Source organism: Oncorhynchus masou, unplaced genomic scaffold, assembly GCF_036934945.1.
Source record: "Oncorhynchus masou masou isolate Uvic2021 unplaced genomic scaffold, UVic_Omas_1.1 unplaced_scaffold_1058, whole genome shotgun sequence".
NCBI lineage: Eukaryota > Metazoa > Chordata > Actinopteri > Salmoniformes > Salmonidae > Oncorhynchus > Oncorhynchus masou.
This window is the reverse complement of record NW_027000287.1, coordinates 1-21685: the sequence shown is the minus strand read 5'-3', so window position 1 is coordinate 21685 and position 21685 is coordinate 1. Positions and strand designations below refer to the sequence as shown.

Here is a 21685-nt window from a genome sequence, read left to right as displayed (position 1 = left end):
TGGAGACGGGTTGGGGTGTTCCTGGTGACTGGTTGGGGTGGTTGGGTTGTTGCTGGTGACGGGTTGGGGTGTTGCTGGTGACGGGTTAGGGTGTTGCTGGTGACGGGTTAGGGTGTTGCTGGTGACAGTTTAGGATGGTTGGGGTGTTGCTGGAGGCGGGTTGGGGTGTTGCTGGAGCGGGTTGGGGTGGTTGGGGTGTTGCTGGAGACGGGTTGGGGTGTTGCTGGAGACAGGTTGGTGTGGTTGGGGTGTTGCTGGTGACGGGTTGGGGTGGTTGGGGTGTTGCTGGAGACGGGTTTGGGTGTTGCTGGAGACGGGTTGGGGTGGTTGGGGTGTTGCTGGTGACGGGTTGGGGTGTTGCTGGAGACGGGTTGGGGTGTTGCTGGAGACGGGTTGGGGTGTTGCTGGAGCGGGTTGGGGCGTTGCTGGTGACGGGTTGGGGCTTTGCTGGTGACGGGTTTTAGGCGTTGCTGGTGACGGGTTGGGGTGTTGCTGGTGACCCGGTTAGGGCGTTGCTAGTTAGGCGTTGCTGGTGACGGGTTGGTGCTTTGCTGGTGACTGGTTGGGGCTTTGCTGGTGACGGGTTAGGGCGTTGCTGGTGACGGGTTTTGGCGTTGCTGGTGACGGGTTTTAGCGTTGCTGGTGACGGGTTGGGCGTTGCTGGTGACGGGTTGGGGCGTTGCTGGTGACGGGTTGGGGCGTTGCTGGTGCGGGTTGGGGCTTTGCTGGTGACGGGTTTGGCGTTGCTGGTGACGGGTTGGGGCGTTGCTGGTGACCGGTTGGGGCGTTGCTGGTGACGGTTGGGCGTTGCTGGTGACGGGTTGGGGCGTTGCTGGTGACGGGTTGTTGTGTTGCTGTTGGGGTGGTTGGGGTGTTGCTGGTGACTGGTTGGGGTGTTGCTGGTGACGGGTTGGGGCGTTGCTGGTGACGGGTTGGGGCGTTGCTGGTGACGGGTTGGGGCGTTGCTGGTGACAGTTTAGGATGGTTGGGGTGTTGCTGGAGACGGGTTGGGGTGTTGCTGGAGACGGGTTGGGGTGGTTGGGGTGTTGCTGGAGCCGGGTTGGGGTGGTTGGGGTGTTGCTGGTGACGGGTTGGGGTGTTGCTGGAGAGCGGGTTGGGGTGGTTGGGGTGTTGCTGGAGACGGGTTGGGGTGGTTGGGGTGTTGCTGGTGACGGGTTGGGGTGTTGCTGGAGACGGGTTGGGGTGTTGCTGGAGACGGGTTGGGGTGGTTGGGGTGTTGCTGGAGACGGGTTGGGGTGGTTGGGGTGTTGCTGGTGACGGGTTGGGGTGTTGCTGGAGACGGGTTGGGTTGGTTGGGGTGTTGCTGGAGACGGGTTGGTGTGGTTGGGGTGTTGCTGGTGACGGGTTGGGGTGTTGCTGGTGACGGGTTGGGGTGTTGCTGGAGACGGGTTGGGGTGTTGCTGGAGCGGGTTGGGGTGTTGCTGGAGTCGGGTTGGGGTGTTCCTGGTGACGGGTTGGGGTGGTTGGGTTGTTGCTGGTGACGGGTTGGGGTGTTGCTGGTGACGGGTTGGGTGTTGCTGGTGACGGGTTAGGGTGTTGCTGGTGACAGTTTAGGATGGTTGGGGTGTTGCTGGAGATGGGTTGGGGTGTTGCTGGAGACGGGTTGGGGGCGTTGCTGGTGACAGTTTAGGATGGTTGGGGTGTTGCTGGAGACGGGTTGGGGTGTTGCTGGAGACGGGTTGGGGTGGTTGGGGTGTTGCTGGTGACGGGTTGGGGTGGTTGGGGTGTTGCTGGTGACGGGTTGGGGTGTTGCTGGAGACGGGTTGGGGTGGTTGGGGTGTTGCTGGTGACGGGTTGGGGTGGTTGGGGTGTTGCTGGTGACGGGTTGGGGTGTTGCTGGAGACGGGTTGGGGTGTTGCTGGAGACGGGTTGGGGTGGTTGGGGTGTTGCTGGAGACGGGTTGGGGTGGTTGGGGTGTTGCTGGTGACGGGTTGGGGTGTTGCTGGAGACGGGTTGGGTTGGTTGGGGTGTTGCTGGAGACGGGTTGGTGTGGTTGGGGTGTTGCTGGTGACGGGTTGGGGTGTTGCTGGTGACGGGTTGGGGTGTTGCTGGTGACGGGTTGGGGTGTTGCTGGAGACGGGTTGGGGTGTTGCTGGAGTCGGGTTGGGGTGTTCCTGGTGACGGGTTGGGGTGGTTGGGTTGTTGCTGGTGACGGGTTGGGGTGTTGCTGGTGACGGGTTGGGGTGTTGCTGGTGACGGGTTAGGGTGTTGCTGGTGACAGTTTAGGATGGTTGGGGTGTTGCTGGAGATGGGTTGGGGTGTTGCTGGAGACGGGTTGCGGTGTTGCTGGAGACTGGTTGGGGTGGTTGGGGTGTTGCTGGAGACGGGTTGGGGTGTTGCTGGAGACGGGTTGGGGTGTTGCTGGAGACGGGTTGGGGTGGTTGGGGTGTTGCTGGAGACGGGTTGGGGTGGTTGGGTGTTGCTGGAGACGGGTTGGGGTGTTGCTGGAGACGGGTTGGGGTGTTGCTGGAGACGGGTTGGGGTGTTCCTGGTGACGGGTTGGGGTGGTTGGGTTGTTGCTGGTGTCGGGTTGGGGTGTTGCTGGTGACGGGTTAGGGTGTTGCTGGTGATCGGTTAGGGTGTTGCTGGTGACAGTTTAGGATGGTTGGGGTGTTGCTGGAGACGGGTTGGGGTGTTGCTGGAGACGGGTTGGGGTGTTGCTGGTGACGGGTTGGGGTGGTTGGGTTGTTGCTGGTGACGGGTTGGGGTGTTGCTGGTGACGGGTTAGGGTGTTGCTGGTGATCGGTTAGGGTGTTGCTGGTGACAGTTTAGGATGGTTGGGGTGTTGCTGGAGACGGGTTGGGGTGTTGCTGGAGACGGGTTGGGGGTGTTGCTGGTGACGGGTTGGGGTGGTTGGGTTGTTGCTGGTGACGGGTTGGGGTGTTGCTGGTGACGGGTTAGGGTGTTGCTGGTGATCGGTTAGGGTGTTGCTGGTGACAGTTTAGGATGGTTGGGGTGTTGCTGGAGACGGGTTGGGGTGTTGCTGGAGACGGGTTGCGGTGTTGCTGGAGACGGGTTGGGGTGTTGCTGGAGACGGGTTGGGGTGTTGCTGGAGACGTGTTGGGGTGTTGCTGCAGACTGGTTGGGGTGGTTGGGTTGGGGTGGTTGGGGTGTTGCTGGAGACGGGTTGGGGTGTTGCTGGAGACGGGTTGGGGTGTTGCTGGTGCTGGTTGGGGTGGTTGGGTTGTTGCTGGTGACGGGTTGGGGTGTTGCTGGTGACGGGTTGGGGTGTTGTTGGTGACGGGTTAGGGTGTTGCTGGTGACAGGTTAGGATGGTTGGGGCGTTGCTGGTGACTGGTTGGGGTGTTGCTGGTGACTGGTTAGGGGCGTTGCTGGTGACGGGTTGGGCGTTGCTGGTGACGGGTTGGGGTGTTGCTGGTGACGGGTTGGGGCTTTGCTGGTGACTGGTTGGGGCTTTGCTGGTGACGGGTTTTGGGTTGCTGGTGACGGGTTTTGGTGTTGCTGGTGACGGGTTGGGGCGTTGCTGGTGACGGGTTGGGGCGTTGCTGGTGACGGGTTGGGGCGTTGCTGGTGACGGTTGGGGCGTTGCTGGTGAGGGGTTGGGGCGTTGCTGGTGACGGGTTGGGGCGTTGCTGGTGACGGGTTGTTGTGTTGCTGTTGGGGTGGTTGGGGTGTTGCTGGTGACTGGTTGGGGTGTTGCTGGTGACGGGTTGGGGCGTTGCTGGTGACGGGTTGGGGGCGTTGCTGGTGACGGGTTAGGGGTGTTGCTGGTGACAGTTTAGGATGGTTGGGGTGTTGTTGGAGACGGGTTGGGGTGTTGCTGGAGAGGCGGGTTGGGGTGGTTGGGGTGTTGCTGGAGACGGGTTGGGGTGGTTGGGGTGTTGCTGGTGACGGGTTGGGGTGTTGCTGAAGACGGGTTGGGGCGTTGCTGGAGACGGGTTGGGTTGTTGCTGGTGCTGGTTGGGGTGGTTGGGTTGTTGCTGGTGACGGGTTGGGGTGTTGCTGGTGACGGGTTGGGGCGTTGCTGGTGACAGTTAGGATGTTGGTGTTGTTGGGACGGGTTGGGGTGTTGCTGGAGACGGGTTGGGGTGGTTGGGGTGTTGCTGGAGATGGGTTGGGGTGGTTGGGGTGTTGCTGGTGACGGGTTGGGGTGTTGCTGGAGACGGGTTGGGTGTTGCTGGTGACGGGTTGGGTTGTTGCTGGTGACTGGTTGGGGTGGTTGTTGTTGCTGGTGACGGGTTGGGGTGTTGCTGGTGACGGGTTAGGGTGTTGCTGGTGACAGGTTAGGGTGTTGCTGGTGACGGGTTGGGGTGTTGCTGGTGACGGGTTGGGGTGTTGCTGGTGACGGGTTGAGGTGGTTGGGGTGTTGCTGGTGACGGGTTAGGGTGTTGCTGGTGACGGGTTAGGGTGTTGCTGGTGACGGGTTGGGGTGTTGCTGGTGACAGGTTGGGGTGGTTGGGCTGTTTCTGGTGACGGTTTAGGATGTTGCTGGTGACGGGTTGGGGCGTTGCTGGTGACGGGTTGGGGCGTTGCTGGTGACGGGTTGGGGCGTTGCTGGTGACGGGTTGGGGTGTTGCTGGTGACTGGTTGGGGTGTTGCTGTTGGGGTGGTTGGGGTGTTGCTGGTGACGGGTTGGGGCGTTGCTGGTGACAACCCGTCGGGTTGGGGTGTTGCTGGAGACGGGTTGGGGTGTTGCTGGTGACTGGTTGGGGTGGTTGGGTTGTTGCTGGTGACGGGTTGGGGTGTTGCTGGTGACGGGTTAGGGTGTTGCTGGTGACGGGTTAGGTGTTGCTGGTGACAGTTTAGGATGGTTGGGTGTTGCTGGAGACGGGTTGGGCGTTGCTGGTGACGGGTTGGGGCGTTGCTGGTGACTGGTTGGGGTGTTGCTGTTGGGGTGGTTGGGGCGTTTGGTGACGGGTTGGGGCGTTGCTGGTGACGGGTTGGGGTGTTGCTGGTGACGGGTTGGGGCGTTGCTGGTGACGGGTTGGGGTGTTGCTGGTGACGGGTTAGGGTGTTTCTGGTGACGGGTTGGGGTGTTGCTGGTGACGGGTTAGGTGGTTGGGGTGTTGCTGGTGACTGGTGAGGTGGTTGGGGTGTTGCTGGTGACGGGTTAGGGTGTAGCTAGTGACAGGTTGGGGTGGTTGGGGTGTTGCTGGTGACGGGTTGGGGTGTTGCTGGTGACGGGTTGGGGTGTTGCTAGTGACAGTTTAGGATGGTTGGGGTGTTTCTGGTGACGGGTTACGGTGTTGCTGGTGACGGGTTAGGGTGTTGCTGATGACAGTTTGGGTGTTGCTGGTGAAGGGTTAGGGTGTTGCTGGTGAAGGGTTAGGGTGTTGCTGGTGACAGGTTGGGGTGTTGCTGGGACGGGTTGGGGTGTTGCTGGAGACGGGTTGGGGTGTTGCTGGAGACGGGTTGGGGTGTTGCTGGAGACGGGTTGGGGTGGTTGGGGTGTTGCTGGTGACGGGTTGGGGTGGTTGGGGTGTTGCTGGTGACGGGTTGGGGTGTTGCTGGAGACGGGTTGGGGTGTTGCTGGAGACGGGTTGGGGTGGTTGGGGTGTTGCTGGAGACGGGTTGGGGTGGTTGGGGTGTTGCTGGTGACGGGTTGGGGTGTTGCTGGAGACGGGTTGGGGTGTTCCTGGTGACTGGTTGGGGTGGTTGGGTTGTTGCTGGTGACGGGTTGGGGTGTTGCTGGTGACGGGTTAGGTGTTGCTTGTGACGGGTTAGGGTGTTGCTGGTGACAGTTTAGGATGGTTGGGGTGTTGCTGGAGACGGGTTGGGGTGTTGCTGGAGACGGGTTGGGGTGGTTGGGGTGTTGCTGAGACGGGTTGGGGTGGTTGGGGTGTTGCTGGTGACGGGTTGGGGTGTTGCTGGAGACGGGTTGGGGTGTTGCTGGAGACGGGTTGGGGTGGTTGGGGTGTTGCTGGAGGCGGGTTGGGGTGGTTGGGGTGTTGCTGGTGACGGGTTGGGGTGTTGCTGGTGACGGGTTGGGGTGTTCCTGGTGACTGGTTGGGGTGGTTGGGTTGTTGCTGGTGACGGGTTGGGGTGTTGCTGGTGACGGGTTAGGGTGTTGCTGGTGACGGGTTAGGGTGTTGCTGGTGACAGTTTAGGATGGTTGGGGTGTTGCTGGAGACGGGTTGGGGTGTTGCTGGTGACGGGTTGGGGTGGTTGGGGTGTTGCTGGAGACGGGTTGGGGTGGTTGGGGTGTTGCTGGTGACGGGTTGGGGTGTTGCTGGTGACGGGTTGGGGTGTTGCTGGTGACTGGTTGGGGTGGTTGGGGTGTTGCTGGTGACGGGTTGGGGTGTTGCTGGTGACGGGTTAGGGTGTTGCTTGTGACGGGTTAGGGTGTTGCTGGTGACAGTTTAGGATGGTTGGGGTGTTGCTGGAGACGGGTTGGGGTGTTGCTGGAGACGGGTTGGGGTGGTTGGGGTGTTGCTGGAGACGGGTTGGGGTGTTGCTGGAGAAGGGTTGGTGTGGTTGGGGTGTTGCTGGAGACGGGTTGGGGTGGTTGGGGTGTTGCTGGAGAGCGGGTTGGGGTGTTGCTGGTGACGGGTTGGGGTGGTTGGGGTGTTGCTGGTGACGGGTTGGGGTGTTGCTGGAGACGGGTTGGGGTGTTGCTGGAAGCGGGTTGGGGTGTTGCTGGGAGCGGGTTGGGGTGTTGCTGGTGACTGGTTGGGGTTGTTGCTGGTGACGGGTTGGGGTGTTGCTGGTGACGGGTTGGGGTGTTGCTGGTGATGGGTTAGGGTGTTGCTGGTGACGGGTTAGGGTGTTGCTGGTGACGGGTTAGGATGGTTGGGGCGTTGCTGGTGACGGGTTGGGGCGTTGCTGGTGACGGGTTGGGGCGTTGCTGGTGACGGGTTGGGGCTTTGCTGGTGACGGGTTGGGGCGTTGCTGGTGACGGGTTTGGGCGTTGCTGGTGACGGGTTGGGCGTTGCTGGTGACGGGTTGGGCGTTGCTGGTGACTTGTTAGGCGTTGCTGGTGATGGGTTGTTGTGTTGCTGTTGGGGTGGTTGGGATGTTGCTGGTGACTGGTTGGGGTGTTGCTGGTGACGGGTTGGGGGCGTTGCTGGTGACGGGTTGGGCGTTGCTGGTGATGGGTTGGGGTGTTGCTGGAGACGGGCTGCGGTGTTGCTGGAGACGGGTTGGGGTGGTTGGGGTGTTGCTGGAGACGGGTTGGGGTGTTGCTGGAGACGGGTTGGGGTGTTGCTGGAGACGGGTTGGGGTGTTGCTGGAGACGGGTTGGGGTGTTGCTGGAGACGGGTTGGGGTGTTGCTGGTGACTGGTTGGGGTGGTTGGGTTGGGGTGGTTGGGGTGTTGCTGGAGGCGGGTTGGGGTGTTGCTGGAGACGGGTTGGGGTGTTGCTGGTGACTGGTTGGGGTGGTTGGGTTGTTGCTGGTGACGGGTTGGGGTGTTGCTGGAGACTGGTTGGGGTGGTTGGGTTGGGGTGGTTGGGGTGTTGCTGGAGACGGGTTGGGGTGTTGCTGGTGACGGGTTGGGGTGTTGCTGGTGACTGGTTGGGGTGGTTGGGTTGTTGCTGGTGACGGGTTGGGGTGTTGCTGGTGACGGGTTAGGGTGTTGTTGGTGACGGGTTAGGGTGTTGCTGGTGACAGGTTAGGATGGTTGGGGCGTTGCTGGTGACTGGTTGGGGCGTTGCTGGTGACGGGTTGGGCGTTGCTGGTGACTGGTTGGGCGTTGCTGGTGACGGGTTGGGGCGTTGCTGGTGACGGGTTGGGGCGTTGCTGGTGACGGGTTGGGGCTTTGCTGGTGACGGGTTGGGGCTTTGCTGGTGACGGGTTTTGGCGTTGCTGGTGACGGGTTTAGGCGTTGCTGGTGACGGGTTGGGGCGTTGCTGGTGACGGGTTGGGGCGTTGCTGGTGACGGGTTGGGCGTTGCTGGTGACGGGTTGGGGCGTTGCTGGTGACGGGTTGGGGCTTTGCTGGTGACGGGTTTTGGTGTTGCTGGTGACGGGTTGGGGTGTTGCTGGTGACGGTTGGGGCGTTGCTGGTGACGGGTTAGGGCGTTGCTGGTGACGGGTTGTTGTGTTGCTGTTGGGGTGGTTGGGGTGTTGCTGGTGACGGGTTGGGGTGTTGCTGGTGACGGGTTGGGGCGTTGCTGGTGACGGGTTGGGGCGTTGCTGGTGACGGGTTGGGGTGGTTGGGCTGTTTCTGGTGACGGTTTAGGATGTTGCTGGTGACGGGTTGGGCGTTGCTGGTGACGGGTTGGGGCGTTGCTGGTGACGGGTTGCGGCGTTGCTGGTGAGGTTGGGGCGTTGCTGTTGGGGTTGGGGGCGTTGCTGGTGACGGGTTGGGGTGTTGCTGGTGACTGGTTGGGGTGTTGCTGTTGGGTGGTTGGGGTGTTGCTGGTGATGGGTTGGGGGCGGTGTTGCTGGTGACAACCCGTCGGGTTGGGGTGTTGCTGGAGACGGGTTGGGGTGTTGCTGGTGACTGGTTGGGGTGGTTGGGTTGTTGCTGGTGACGGGTTGGGGTGTTGCTGGTGACGGGTTGGGGTGTTGCTGGTGACTGGTTGGGGTGGTTGGGTTGTTGCTGGTGACGGGTTGGGGTGTTGCTGGTGACAGTTTAGGATGGTTAGGGTGTTGCTGGTGACGGGTTGGGGTGTTGCTGGTGACAGTTTAGGATGGTTGGGGTGTTGCTGGAGACGGGTTGGGGCGTTGCTGGTGACGGGTTGATGGCGTTGCTGGTGACTGGTTGGGGTGTTGCTGGTGACGGGTTGGGGTGTTGCTGGTGATGGGTTAAGGTGGTTGGGGTTCTGTCATGGGGTAGTGGTATTTTGGGTGTTGTGATGGGTTAGGGTACTTTTTGGGGGTGTTGTGATGGTTAGGGTCCTTTTGGTGTTGTGATGGGTGAGGAGTATTTTGCGTGTTGTGATGGATTTGGGTTTTATGGGTGTTGTGATGGGTTTGGGTTATTTTGGGTGTTGTGATGGGTTATGGGGGTATTTTGGGTTTTGTGTTGAGTTAGGGTGTTATTTTGGGTGTTGTGATGGGTAAGGGGTGTTGTGATGGGTTAGGGTATTTTGGGTGTTGTGATGGGTGAGGGTATTTTGGGTTTTGTGTTGAGTTAGGGTGTTATTTTGGGTGTTGTGATGGGTTAGGGGTGATTGGTTAGGGTATTTGGGGTGTTGTGATGGTTTTGGGTATATTGGGTGTTATGATGGGTTAGGCTTTTTGGGTGTTATGATGGGTTAGGGTATTTTGGATGTTGTGATGGTTTGGATATTTGGGGTGTTGTGATGTGTGAGGGGTGATGGGTTAGGGTATTGTGGGTGTTGCTAGTGATGGGTTCGGTTGTTTAGGGGTGTTGTGATAGGTTGGGGTGTTGCAAGTGATGGATTTGGTTGGTTTGGGGTGTTACTTGTGATGGGTTAGGTTTTGGGTGTTGTGATGGGTTAGGGTATTTTGGGTGTTGTGATGGGTTAGAGTATTTTGGGTGTTGTGATGGGTTAGAGTATTTTGGGTGTTGTGATGGGTTGTGGTGTTAGGGGTGTTGTGATGGGTCAGGGGTGATAGGTTAGGGGTATTTTGGGTGTTGTGATGGGTTTGGGTATTTTGGGTGTTGTGTTGGGTTAGGGGTGTTGTGATGGTTTAGGGTATTTTGGGTGTTGTGATGGGTTAGGCTATTTTGGGTGTTGTGATGGGTTATGGGTGTTGTGATTGGTTAGGGTATTTTGGGTGTTGTGATGGGTTAGGGTATTTTGGGTGTTAGGGGTGATGGATTAGGGTATTTTGGGTGTTGTGATGGGTTTGGGTAATTTGGGTGATGGGTTAGGGGTGTTGTGATGGGTTAGGGCTATTTTGGGTGTTGTGATGGGTTAGGGCTATTTTGGGTGTTGTGATGGGTTTGCACTATTTTGGGTGTTGTGATGGGTTAGGGGCATTTTGGGTGTTGTGATGGGTTAGGGTATTTAGGGTGTTGTGATGGGTTAGCGGTATTGTGATGGGTTAGGGTATTTTGGGTGTTGTGATGGTTTAGGGTATTTTGGGTGATGGGTTAGGGTATTGTGGGTGTTGTGATGGTGTGGGTGTTGTGATGGGTTAGGGGTGTTGTGATGGATTAGGGGTATTTTGGGTGTTGTGATGGGTTACAGTATTTTGGGTGTTGTGATGGGTTAGGGTATTTTGGGTGTTAGGGGTGATGGATTAGGGTATTTTGGGTGTTGTGATGGGTTTGGGTAATTTGGGTGATGGGTTAGGGGTGTTGTGATGGGTTAGGGCTATTTTGGGTGTTGTGATGGGTTAGGGCTATTTTGGGTGTTGTGATGGGTTTGCACTATTTGATGGGTGTTGTGATGGGTTAGGGCATTTTGGGTGTTGTGATGGGTTAGGGTATTTTGGGTGTTGTGATGGGTTAGCGGTATTGTGATGGGTTAGGGTATTTTGGGTGTTGTGATTTTTAGGGTATTTTGGGTGATGGGTTAGGGTATTGTGGGTGTTGTGATGGGTGTGGGTGTTGTGATGGGTTAGGGGTGTTGTGATGGATTAGGGGTATTTTGGGTGTTGTGATGGGTTACAGTATTTTGGGTGTTGTGATGGGTTAGGGTATTTTGGGTGTTGTGATGGATTAGGGTATTTTGGGTGTTGTGATGGGTTTGGGATATTTTGGGTGATGGGTTAGGGGTGTTGTGATGGGTTAGGGCTATTTTGGGTGTTGTGATGGGTTAGGGCTATTTTGGGTGTTGTGATGGGTTTGCACTATTTGGGTGTTGTGATGGGTTAGGGGCATTTTGGGTGTTGTGATGGGTTAGGGTATTTAGGGTGTTGTGATGGGTTAGCGGTATTGTGATGGGTTAGGGTATTTTGGGTGTTGTGATGGTTTAGGGTATTTTGGGTGATGGGTTAGGGTATTGTGGGTGTTGTGAATTTTGGGTGTTTTGGATATTTTGGGTGTTGTGATGGGTGAGGGTATTGTGGGTGTTGTGATGGGTTTGGGTTTTTGGGTGATGGGTTTGTGTATTTTGGGTGTTGTGATGGGTTAGGCTCTTTTGGGTGTTGTGATGGGTTATGGGTGTTGTGATGGGTTAGGGTATTTTGGGTGTTGTGATGGGTGAGGATATTTTGGGTGTTGTGATAGCATGGTATTTTGGGTGTTGTGATGGGTTATGGGTGTTGTGATTGGTTAGGGTATTTTGGGTGTTGTGATGGGTGAGGGATATTTTGGGTGTTGTGATAGGTTAGGGTATTTTGGGTGTTGTGATGGGGGTGTTGGGTTAGGGGTGTTGTGATGGGTTAGGGTATTTTGGGTGTTAGGGGTGATGGATTAGGGTATTTTGGGTGTTGTGATGGGTTTGGGTAATTTGGGTGATGGGTTAGTGTATTTGTGGTGTTGGGTTAGGGGTGTTGTGATGGGTTAGGGTATTTTGGGTGTTGTGATGGGTTAGGGTATTTTGGGTGTTTTGATGGGTTAGGGTATTTGGGGTGTTGTGATGGGTTAGGGGTGATGGGTTAGGGTATTTTTGGCGTTGTGGTGTTTGGGGTGTTGTGATGGGTTTGGGGTGATGGGTTAGGGTATTTTGGGTGTTGTGATGGGTTAGGGTATTTTGGGTGTTGTGATGGGTTAGGGTATTTTGGGTGTTGTGATGGGTTTGAGTATTTTGGGTGATGGGTTTGGGTATTTTGGGTGTTGTGATGGGTTAGGGATATTTTGGGTGATGGGTTTGGGTATTTTGGGTGTTGTGATGGGTTTGGGTATTTTGGGTGTTGTGATTGGTTAGGTTATTTTGGGTGTTGTGATGGGTTAGGTTATTTTGGGTGTTGTGATGGGTTAGGGTATTTTGGGTGTTGTGATGGGTTAGGTATTTTGGGTGTTGTGATGGGTTAGGGTATTTTGGGTGTTGTGATGGGTTAGGGGTGTTGATGGGTTGTGTATTTTGGGTGATGGGTTGGGTATTTTGGGTGTTGTGATGGGTTGGGGTATTTTGGGTGTTGTGATGGGTTAGGGGTTGTGAAGGGTTAGGTGTTGTGATGGGTTAGGGTATTTTGGGTGTTGTGATGGGTTAGGGTATTGTGGGTGTTGTGATGGGTTAGGGTATTTTGGGTGTTGTGATGGGTTAGTGTATTTTGGTGTTGCTTGTGATGGGTTAGGGGTTGGTTTGGGGTGTTGTGATAGGTTGGGGTGTTACTTGTGATGGGTTGTGGGGTTTGGGGTGTTGTGATGTTGTGATGTGTTAGAGGTGATGGGTTAGGGTATTTTGGGTGTTGTGATGGTTAGGGTCTTTTGGGGTGTTGTAATGGGTTAGGGGTTTGGGTTTGGGTATTGTGGGTGTTGTGATGGGTTAGGCTCTTTTTGTGTTGTGATGGGTTAGGCTCTTTTGTGTGTTGTGATGGGTTAGGCTCTTTTGTGTGTTGTGATGGGTTAGGCTCTTTTTGGTGTTGTGATTGGTGAGGGGTATTTTGGGTGTTGTGATGGTTGTGGGTGTTGTGATGGGTTAGGCTCTTGGGTGTTATGATGGGTTAGAGGTATTTTGGGTGTTGTGATGGGTGAGGGTATTTTGGGTGTTGTGATCGATTAGGGTATTTTGGGTGTTGTGATGGGTTAGGGTATTGTGGGTGTTGTGATGGCTTAGGGTATTTTGGGTGTTGCTTGTGATGGGTTCGGTTGGTTAGGGGTATTACATGAGATGGGTTGTGGGGTTTTGGGTGTTACTTGTGATGGGTTAGTGTATTTTGGGTGATTTGCTTGTGATGGGTTCGGTTGGTTTGGGGTGTTGTGATAGGTTGGGGTGTTACTTGTGATGGGTTGTGGTGTTTGGGGTGTTGTGGGGTTTGGGGTGTTGTGATGTTGTGATGTGTTAGAGGTGATGGGTTAGAGTATGTTGGGTGTTGTGATGGGTTAGGGTATGTTTGTTGTGATGGTTGGGTATTTTGGGTGTTGTGATGGGTTAGGGTATTTGGTGTTGTGATGGGTTAGGGTATTTTGGGTGTTGTGATGGGTTAGGGTATTTGGGGTGTTGTAATGGGTTAGGGGTGATGGGTTTGGGTATTGTGGGTGTTGTGATGGGTTAGGCTCTTTTGTGTGTTGTGATGGGTTAGGCTATTTTGGGTGTGTTGTGATGGGTTAGGCTCTTTTGTGTGTTGTGATGGGTTAGGCTATTTTGGTGTTGTGATTGGTGAGGGGTATTTTGGGTGTTGTGATGGTTGTGGGTGTTGTGATGGGTTAGGCTTTTGGGTGTTATGATGGGTTAGGGTATTTTGGGTGTTGTGATGGGTTAGGGGTATTTTGGGTGTTATTTTGGGTGTTGTGATGAGTTAGGGTTATTTTGGGTGTTGTGATCGATTAGGGGTATTTTGGGTGTTGTGATGGGTTAGGGTATTTGGGTGTTGTGATGGCTTAGGGTATTTTGGGTGTTGCTTGTGATGGGTTCGGTTGGTTAGGGGTATTGATGAGATGGGTTGTGGGGTTTTGGGTGTTACTTGTGATGGGTTAGTGTATTTTGGGTGTTGCTTGTGATGGGTTCGGTTGGTTTGGGGTGTTGTGATAGGTTGGGGGTGTTACTTGTGATGGGTTGTGGTGTTTGGGGTGTTGTGATGTTGTGATGTGTTAGAGGTGATGGGTTAGAGTATTTTGGGTGTTGTGATGGGTTAGGGTATGTTGGGTGTTGTGATGGGTTAGGGTATTTTGGGTGTTGTGATGGGTTAGGCTCTTGGGTGTTATGATGGGTGAGGTGTATTTTGGGTGTTGTGATGGATTAGGGGTATTTTGGGTGTTGTGATGGGTTAGGTTATTTTGGGTGTTTTGTAATGGGTTAGGTTATTTTGGTTGTTGTGATGGGTTTGGTATTGTGGGTGTTGTGATATGTTAGGGGTGTTGTGATGGGTTAGGGTATTTTGGGTGTTGTGATGGGTTAGGCTCTTGGTGTTGTGATGGGTTAGTGTATTTTGGGTGTTGTGATGGATTAGGGGTATTTTGGGTGTTGTGATGGGTTAGGTTATTTTGGGTGTTTTGTAATGGGTTATTTTGGTTGTTGTGATGGGTTAGGGTATTGTGGGTGTTGTGATATTTGGGTGTTGTGATGGGTTAGGGTATTTTGGGTGTTGTGATGGGTTAGGGTATTTTGGGTGTTGTGATGGGTGTGGGTATTGTGGGTGTTGTGATGGGTTAGGCTCTTGGGTGTTATGATGGGTTAGGGTATTTTGGGTGTTGTGATGGATTAGGGGTATTTTGGGTGTTGTGATGGGTTAGGTTATTTTGGGTGTTTTGTAATGGGTTAGGTTATTTTGGTTGTTGTGATGGGTTAGGGTATTTTGGGTGTTGTGATATGTTAGGGGTGTTGTGATGGGTTAGTGTATTTTGGGTGTTGTGATGGGTTGGGTATTTTGGGTGTTGTGATGGGTGTGGGTATTTGGGTGTTGTGATGGGTTAGGCTCTTGGGTGTTATGATGGGTGAGGTGTATTTTGGGTGTTGTGATGGATTAGGGGTATTTTGGGTGTTGTGATGGGTTAGGTTATTTTGGGTGTTTTGTGATGGGTTAGGTTATTTTGGTTGTTGTGATGGGTTTGGGTATTTTGGGTGTTGTGATATGTTAGGGGTGTTGTGATGGGTTAGTGTATTTTGGGTGTTGTGATGGGTTAGGGTATTTTGGGTGTTGTGATGGGTGTGGGTATTTTGGGTGTTGTGATGGGTTAGGCTCTTGGGTGTTATGATGGGTGAGGTGTATTTTGGGTGTTGTGATGGATTAGGGGTATTTTGGGTGTTGTGATGGGTTAGGTTATTTTGGGTGTTTTGTAATGGGTTAGGTTATTTTGGTTGTTGTGATGGGTTAGGGTATTGTGGGTGTTGTGATATGTTAGGGGTGTTGTGATGGGTTAGTGTATTTTGGGTGTTGTGATGGGTTAGGGTATTTTGGGTGTTGTGATGGGTTTGGGTATTTTGGGTGTTGTGATGGGTTAGGCTCTTGGGTGTTATGATGGGTGAGGTGTATTTTGGGTGTTGTGATGGATTAGGGGTATTTGGGTGTTGTGATGGGTTAGGGTGTTTTGGGTGTTGTGATGGGTTAGGGTATTTTGGGTGTTGTGATGGGTTAGGGTATTTGGGGTGTTGTGATGGGTTAGGGGTGTTGTGATGGGTTAGGGGTGTTGTGATGGGTTAGGGTATTTTGGGTGTTGTGATGGGTTAGGGTATTTGGGGTGTTGTGATGGGTTAGGGGTGTTGTGATGGGTTAGGGGATTTGGGGTGTTGTGATAGGGGTTAGGGTGATGGGTTTGGGTATTTGTGGGTGTTGTGATGGGTTAGGCTCTTGTGTGTTGTGATGGGTTAGGCTCTTTTGGGTGATGTGGGATGGGTGATAGGTATTTTGTGGTGATGGGTTAGGGTATTTGGGGTGTTGTGATGGGTTAGGGGTATTGTGGGTGTTGTGATGGGTTAGGGCATTGTGGGTGTTGTAATGGGTTAGGGTATTTTGGGTGTTGTGATGGGTTAGTGTATTGTGGGTGTTTTGATGGGTTAGGGTATTTTGGGTGATGGGTTGGGGTATTTGGGTGTTGTGATGGGTTAGGGTATTTGGGGTGTTGTGATGGGTTAGGGGTGTTGTGATGGGTTAGGGGATTTGGGGTGTTGTGATGGGTTAGGGGTGATGGGTTTGGGTATTGTGGGTGTTGTGATGGGTTAGGCTCTTTTGTGTGTTGTGATGGGTTAGGCTCTTTTGGGTGTTGTGATGGGTTAGGCTCTTTTGGGTGTTGTGATGTGGGATGGGTGAGAGGTATTTTGGGTGATGGGTTTTGGGGTGTTGTGATGGGTTAGGGGTGATGGGTTTGGGTATTGTGGGTGTTGTGATGGGTTAGGCTCTTTTGGGTGTTGTGATGTGGGATGGGTGGGTATTTTGGGTGATGTGGATGGGTTTGGGGTGTTGTGATGGGTTAGGGGGTGATGGGTTTGGGTATTGTGGGTGTTGTGATGGGTTAGGCTCTTTTGGTGTTGTGATGGGTTAGGCTCTTTTGGGTGTTGTGATGGGTTAGGCTCTTTTGGGTGTTGTGATGTGGGATGGGTAGAGGTATTTTGGGTGGTGGGTTAGGGTATTTGGGGTGTTGTGATGGGTTAGGGGTGTTGTGATGGTTTAGGAGTGTTGTGATGGGTTAGGTTATTTTGGGTGTTGTGATGGGTTAGGTTATTTTGGGTGTTGTGATGGGTTAGGGTATTTTGGTGTTGTGATAGGTTAGGGTATTTGTGGTGTTGTGATGGTTTAGGGGTGTTGTGATGGGTTAGGGTATTTGGGGTGTTGTGATGGGTTCGGGTATTTTGGGTGTTGTGATGGGTTAGGGTTTTTTTGGGTGTTGTGATGGGTGTGGGTATTGTAGGTGTTGTGATGGGTTAGGCTCTTGGGTGTTATGATGGGTGAGGTGTATTTTGGGTGTTGTGATGGATTAGGGGTATTGTGGGTGTTGTGGTGGGTTAGGGTGTTTTGGGTGTTGTGATGGGTTAGGGTATTTGGGGTGTTGTGATGGGTTAGGGTATTTGGGGTGTTGTGATGGGTTAGGGGTGTTGTGATGGGTTAGGGGTGTTGTGATGGGTTAGGGTATTTTCGGTGTTGTGATGGGTTAGGGTATTTGGGGTGTTGTGATGGGTTAGGGGTGTTGTGATGGGTTAGGGGATTTGGGGTGTTGTGATGGGTTAGGGTGATGGGTTTGGGTATTGTGGGTGTTGTGATGGGTTAGGCTCTTGTGTGTTGTGATGGGTTAGGCTCTTTTGGGTGATGTGGGATGGGTTAGGTATTTTGGGTGATGGGTTAGGGTATTTGGGGTGTTGTGATGGGTTAGGGGTATTGTGGGTGTTGTGATGGGTTAGGGCATTGTGGGTGTTGTAATGGGTTAGGGTATTGTGGGTGTTGTGATGGGTTAGTGTATTGTGGGTGTTTTGATGGGTTAGGGTATTTTGGGTGATGGGTTGGGGTATTTTGGGTGTTGTGTGTTAGGGTATTTGGGGTGTTGGGTTAGGGGTGTTGTGATGGGTTTTTGGGTGTTAGGGGTGATGGGTTTGGGTATTTAGGGTGTTGTGATGGGTTAGGGTGATTTGCTCTTTTGGGTGTTGTGATGGGTTAGGCTCTTTTGGGTGTTGTGATGTGATGGGTGAGGGTATTTTGGGTGATGGGTTAGGGGATTTGGGGTGTTGTGATGGGTTTATGGGTGGGTGTTGTGATGGGTTAGGTCTTTTGGGTGTTGTGATGGGTTAGTGCTGGGTTTTTGGGTGTTGTGATGTTGGGATGGGTGGGTATTTTGGGTGATGGGTTAGGGGATTTGGGGTGTTGTGATGGGTTGGGTGGTATTTGGGTGTTGTGATGGGTTAGGCTCTTAGGGGTTGTTGTGTGGGGTTGTCTTTGGTTATTTTGGGTGTTGTGATGTGGGATTAGGGTATTTTGGGTGGTGGGTTAGGGTATTTGGGGTGTTGTGATGGGTTAGGGGTGTTGTGATGGTTTAGGAGTGTTGTGATGGGTTAGGTTATTTTGGGTGTTGTGATGTTAGGTTATTTTGGGTGTTGTGATGGGTTAGGGTATTTTGGTGTTGTGATGGGTTAGGGTATTTGTGGTGTTGTGATGGTTTAGGGGTGTTGTGATGGGTTAGGGTATTTGGGGTGTTGTGATGGGTTCGGGTATTTTGGGTGTTGTGATGGGTTAGGGTATTTTGGGTGTTGTGATGGGTGTGGGTATTGTGGGTGTTGTGATGGGTTAGGCTCTTGGGTGTTATGATGGGTGAGGTGTATTTTGGGTGTTGTGATGGATTAGGGGTATTGTGGGTGTTGTGGTGGGTTAGGGTGTTTTGGGTGTTGTGATGGGTTAGGGTATTTGGGGTGTTGTGATGGGTTAGGGTATTTGGGGTGTTGTGATGGGTTAGGGGTGTTGTGATGGGTTAGGGGTGTTGTGATGGGTTATGGTGTTGTGATGGGTTAGGTATTTGGGGTGTTGTGATGGGTTAGGGGTGTTGTGATGTGGGATGGGTGAGAGGTTGATGGGTTAGGGGATTTGGGGTGTTGTGATGGGTTAGGGGTGATGGGTTTGGGTATTGTGGGTGTTGTGATGGGTTAGGCTCTTTTGGGTGTTGTGATGGGATGGGTGAGAGGTATTTTGGGTGATGGGTTTTTGGGGTGTTGTGATGGGTTAGGGGTGATGGGTTTGGGTATTGTGGGTGTTGTGATGGGTTAGGCTCTTTTGTGTGTTGTGATGGGTTAGGCTATTTTGGGTGTTGTGATGGGTTAGGCTCTTTGGGTGTTGTGATGTGGGATGGGTGAGAGGTATTTAGGTGGTGGGTTAGGGTATTTGGGGTGTTGTGATGGGTTAGGGGTGTTGTGATGGTTTAGGAGTGTTGTGATGGGTTAGGTTATTTTGGGTGTTGTGATGGGTTAGGTTATTTTGGGTGTTGTGATGGGTTAGGGTATTTTGGTGTTGTGATGGGTTAGGGTATTTGTGGTGTTGTGATGGTTTAGGGGTGTTGTGATGGGTTAGGGTATTTGGGGTGTTGTGATGGTTCGGGTATTTTGGGTGTTGTGATGGGTTAGGGTATTTTGGGTGTTGTGATGGGTGTGGGATATTGTGGGTGTTGTGATGGGTTAGGCTCTTGGGTGTTATGATGGGTGAGGTGTATTTTGGGTGTTGTGATGGATTAGGGGTATTGTGGGTGTTGTGGTGGGTTAGGGTGTTTTGGGTGTTGTGATGGGTTAGGGTATTTGGGGTGTTGTGATGGGTTAGGGTATTTGGGGTGTTGTGATGGGTTAGGGGTGTTGTGATGGGTTAGGGGTGTTGTGATGGGTTAGGGTATTTTCGGTGTTGTGATGGGTTAGGGTATTTGGGGTGTTGTGATGGGTTAGGGGTGTTGTGATGGGTTAGGGGATTTGGGGTGTTGTGATGGGTTAGGGTGATGGGTTTGGGTATTGTGGGTGTTGTGATGGGTTAGGCTCTTGTGTGTTGTGATGGGTTAGGCTCTTTTGGGTGATGTGGGATGGGTGATAGGTATTTTGGGTGATGGGTTAGGGTATTTGGGGGTGTTGTGATGGGTTAGGGGTATTGTGGGTGTTGTGATGGGTTAGGGCATTGTGGGTGTTGTAATGGGTTAGGGTATTGTGGGTGTTGTGATGGGTTAGTGTATTGTGGGTGTTTGATGGGTTAGGGTATTTTGGGTGATGGGTTGGGGTATTTTGGGTGTTGTGATGGGTTAGGGTATTTGGGGTGTTGTGATGGGTTAGGGGTGTTGTGATGGGTTAGGGGATTTGGGGTGTTGTGATGGGTTAGGGGTGATGGGTTTGGGTATTGTGGGTGTTGTGATGGGTTAGGCTCTTTTTTGTGTGTTGTGATGGGTTAGGCTCTTTTGGGTGTTGTGATGGGTTAGGCTCTTTTGGGTGTTGTGATGTGGGATGGGTGAGAGGTATTTTTGGGTGATGGGTTAGGGGATTTGGGGTGTTGTGATGGGTTAGGGGGGTGATGGGTTTGGGTATTGTGGGTGTTGTGATGGGTTAGGCTCTTTTGGGTGTTGTGATGTGGGGGGATGGGTGAGAGGTATTTTGGGTGATGGGTTAGGGGATTTGGGGTGTTGTGATGGGTTAGGGGTGATGGGTTAGGGTATTGTGGGTGTTGTGATGGGTTAGGCTCTTTTGGGTGTTGTGATGTGGGATGGGTGAGAGGTATTTTGGGTGATGGGTTAGGGATTTGGGGTGTTGTGATGGGTTAGGGGTGATGGGTTTGGGTATTGTGGGTGTTGTGATGGGTTAGGCTCTTTTGTGTGTTGTGATGGGTTAGGCTCTTTTGGTGTTGTGATGGGTTAGGGTATTTTGGGTGTTGTGATGTGGGATTAGGTATTTTGGGTGGTGGGTTAGGGTATTTTGGGTGTTGTGATGGGTTAGGGGTGTTGTGATGGTTTAGGAGTGTTGTGATGGGTTAGGTTATTTTGGGTGTTGTGATGGGTTAGGTTATTTTGGGTGTTGTGATGGGTTAGGGTATTTTGGTGTTGTGATGGGTTAGGGTATTTTGGTGTTGTGATGGTTTAGGGGTGTTGTGATGGGTTAGGGTATTTTGGGTGTTGTGATGGGTTAGGGTATTTTGGGGTGTTGTGATGGGTTAGGTTATTTTGGGTGTTGTGATTGTTAGGTTATTTTAAGTGTTGTGATGGGTTAGGTTTTTTGGGGTGTTTTGTAATGGGTTAGGATATTTTGGGTGTTGTGATGGGTTAGGTTATTTTGGGTGTTGTGATGGGTTAGGGGTGATGGGTTTGGCTTTTGGGTGTTGTGATGGGTTAGTGTATTTTGGGTGTTGTGTTGGGTTGGGTTAGGGGTGTTGTGATGGGTTAGGGTATTTTGGGTGTTGCTAGTGATGGGTTAGGTTGGTTAGGGTTATTACATGAGATTGGTTGTGGGGTTTGGGTGTTACTTGTGATGGGTTAGTGTATTTTGGGTGTTGCTTGTGATGGGTTCGGTTGGTTTGGGGTGTTGTGATAGGTTGGGGTGTTAGTTGTGATGGGTTGTGGTGTTAGGGTGTTGTGATGTTGTGATGTGTTAGAGGTGATGGGTTAGGTATGTTGGGTGTTGTGATGGGTTAGGGTATTTTGGGTGTTGTGATGGGTTAGTGGTGTTGTGATGGGTTAGGGTATTTTGGGTGTTGTGATGGGTTAGTGGTATTTTGTGTTTTGTAATAGGTTAGGTTATTTTGGGTGTTGTGATGGGTGAGGGTATTTTGGGTGTTGCGATGGGTTGGGTATTTTTGGTGTTGCGATGGGTTAGGGTATTTTTGGTGTTATGATGGGTTAGGGTATTTTGGGTATTGCGATGGGTTAGGGTATTTTTGGTGTTGTGATGGGTTAGGGTATTTTGGGTGTTGTGATGGGTTAGGGTATTTTGGTTGTTGTGATGGGTTAGGGTATTTGGGGTGTTGTGATGGGTTAGGGTATTTTGGGTGTTGTGTTGGGTTAGGGGTGTTGTGTTGGGTTAGGGTATTTTGGGTGTTGTTGTGATGGGTTCGGTTGGTTTGGGGTGTTACTTGTGATGGGTTGTGGGGTTTATGGACTTACTTGTGATAGGTTAGGGTATTTTGGGTGTTGTGATGGGTTAGGGTATTTTGGGTGTTGTGATGGGTTGTGGTATTTTGGGTGTTGTGATGGGTTAGTGTATTTTGGGTGTTGTGATGGGTTAGGGTATTTTGGGTGTTGTGATGGTTTAGGGTGTTGTGATTGGTTAGAGTATTTTTGGTGTTGTGATGGTTTAGGTTATTTTGGGTGCTGCTATTTACTTTAGAATACACATTGTCCTGTTGTTGTTGATGGTGATGTTGTTACTGTCAGGAGGTCTGTGTGTTTCTCTACTATACCTACTAATGTGGTTCTCTGTTTTCAGCATTTTGTTAGATGAAGCTGGACACATCAAGTTAACAGGTATGACCTGCTCTCTGTCTGGGCTGTGTGCTGTGGTGCTTCAGGAGATTATGTTGTGTGTTTATGTTTGAGCTAAAATAATGAGGTAGTTGTGCATTTCAGACTTTGGGTTGAGTAAAGGAGTCCGTGGATGTTGATAAGAAGGCCTATTCATTCTGTGGAACGGTGGAGTACATGGCTCTGAGGTCGTCAACAGAGAAGAGGACACACACAGAGTGCTGACTGGTGGAGTCTCGGAGTGCTCATGGTAAACACAACCACACCTCTACATAATAACCTGTTCCTGTACCTAAACCCAGCCTAATGTCTGTACCTGTACCTATAACCCCAGCCTAATGTCTCTACCTGTA

The 21685-nt window shown here is 52.4% G+C and overlaps 1 protein-coding gene across 1 annotated transcript in view; it reads left to right on the top strand.

Annotated features, from left to right (window-relative positions):
• Positions 1-21501, top strand: part of LOC135528925 (ribosomal protein S6 kinase alpha-6-like) — an 80261-nt gene extending 58760 nt beyond the window's left edge. The window contains exons 7-8 of the mRNA XM_064957923.1: positions 21298-21335; positions 21438-21501. Of these exons, the coding sequence (XP_064813995.1) occupies positions 21298-21335; positions 21438-21472 (73 nt within the window). The 3' untranslated portion in view covers positions 21473-21501. The remainder of the gene's footprint in view (positions 1-21297; positions 21336-21437) is intronic.
• The last annotated feature ends 184 nt before the right edge of the window (positions 21502-21685 follow it).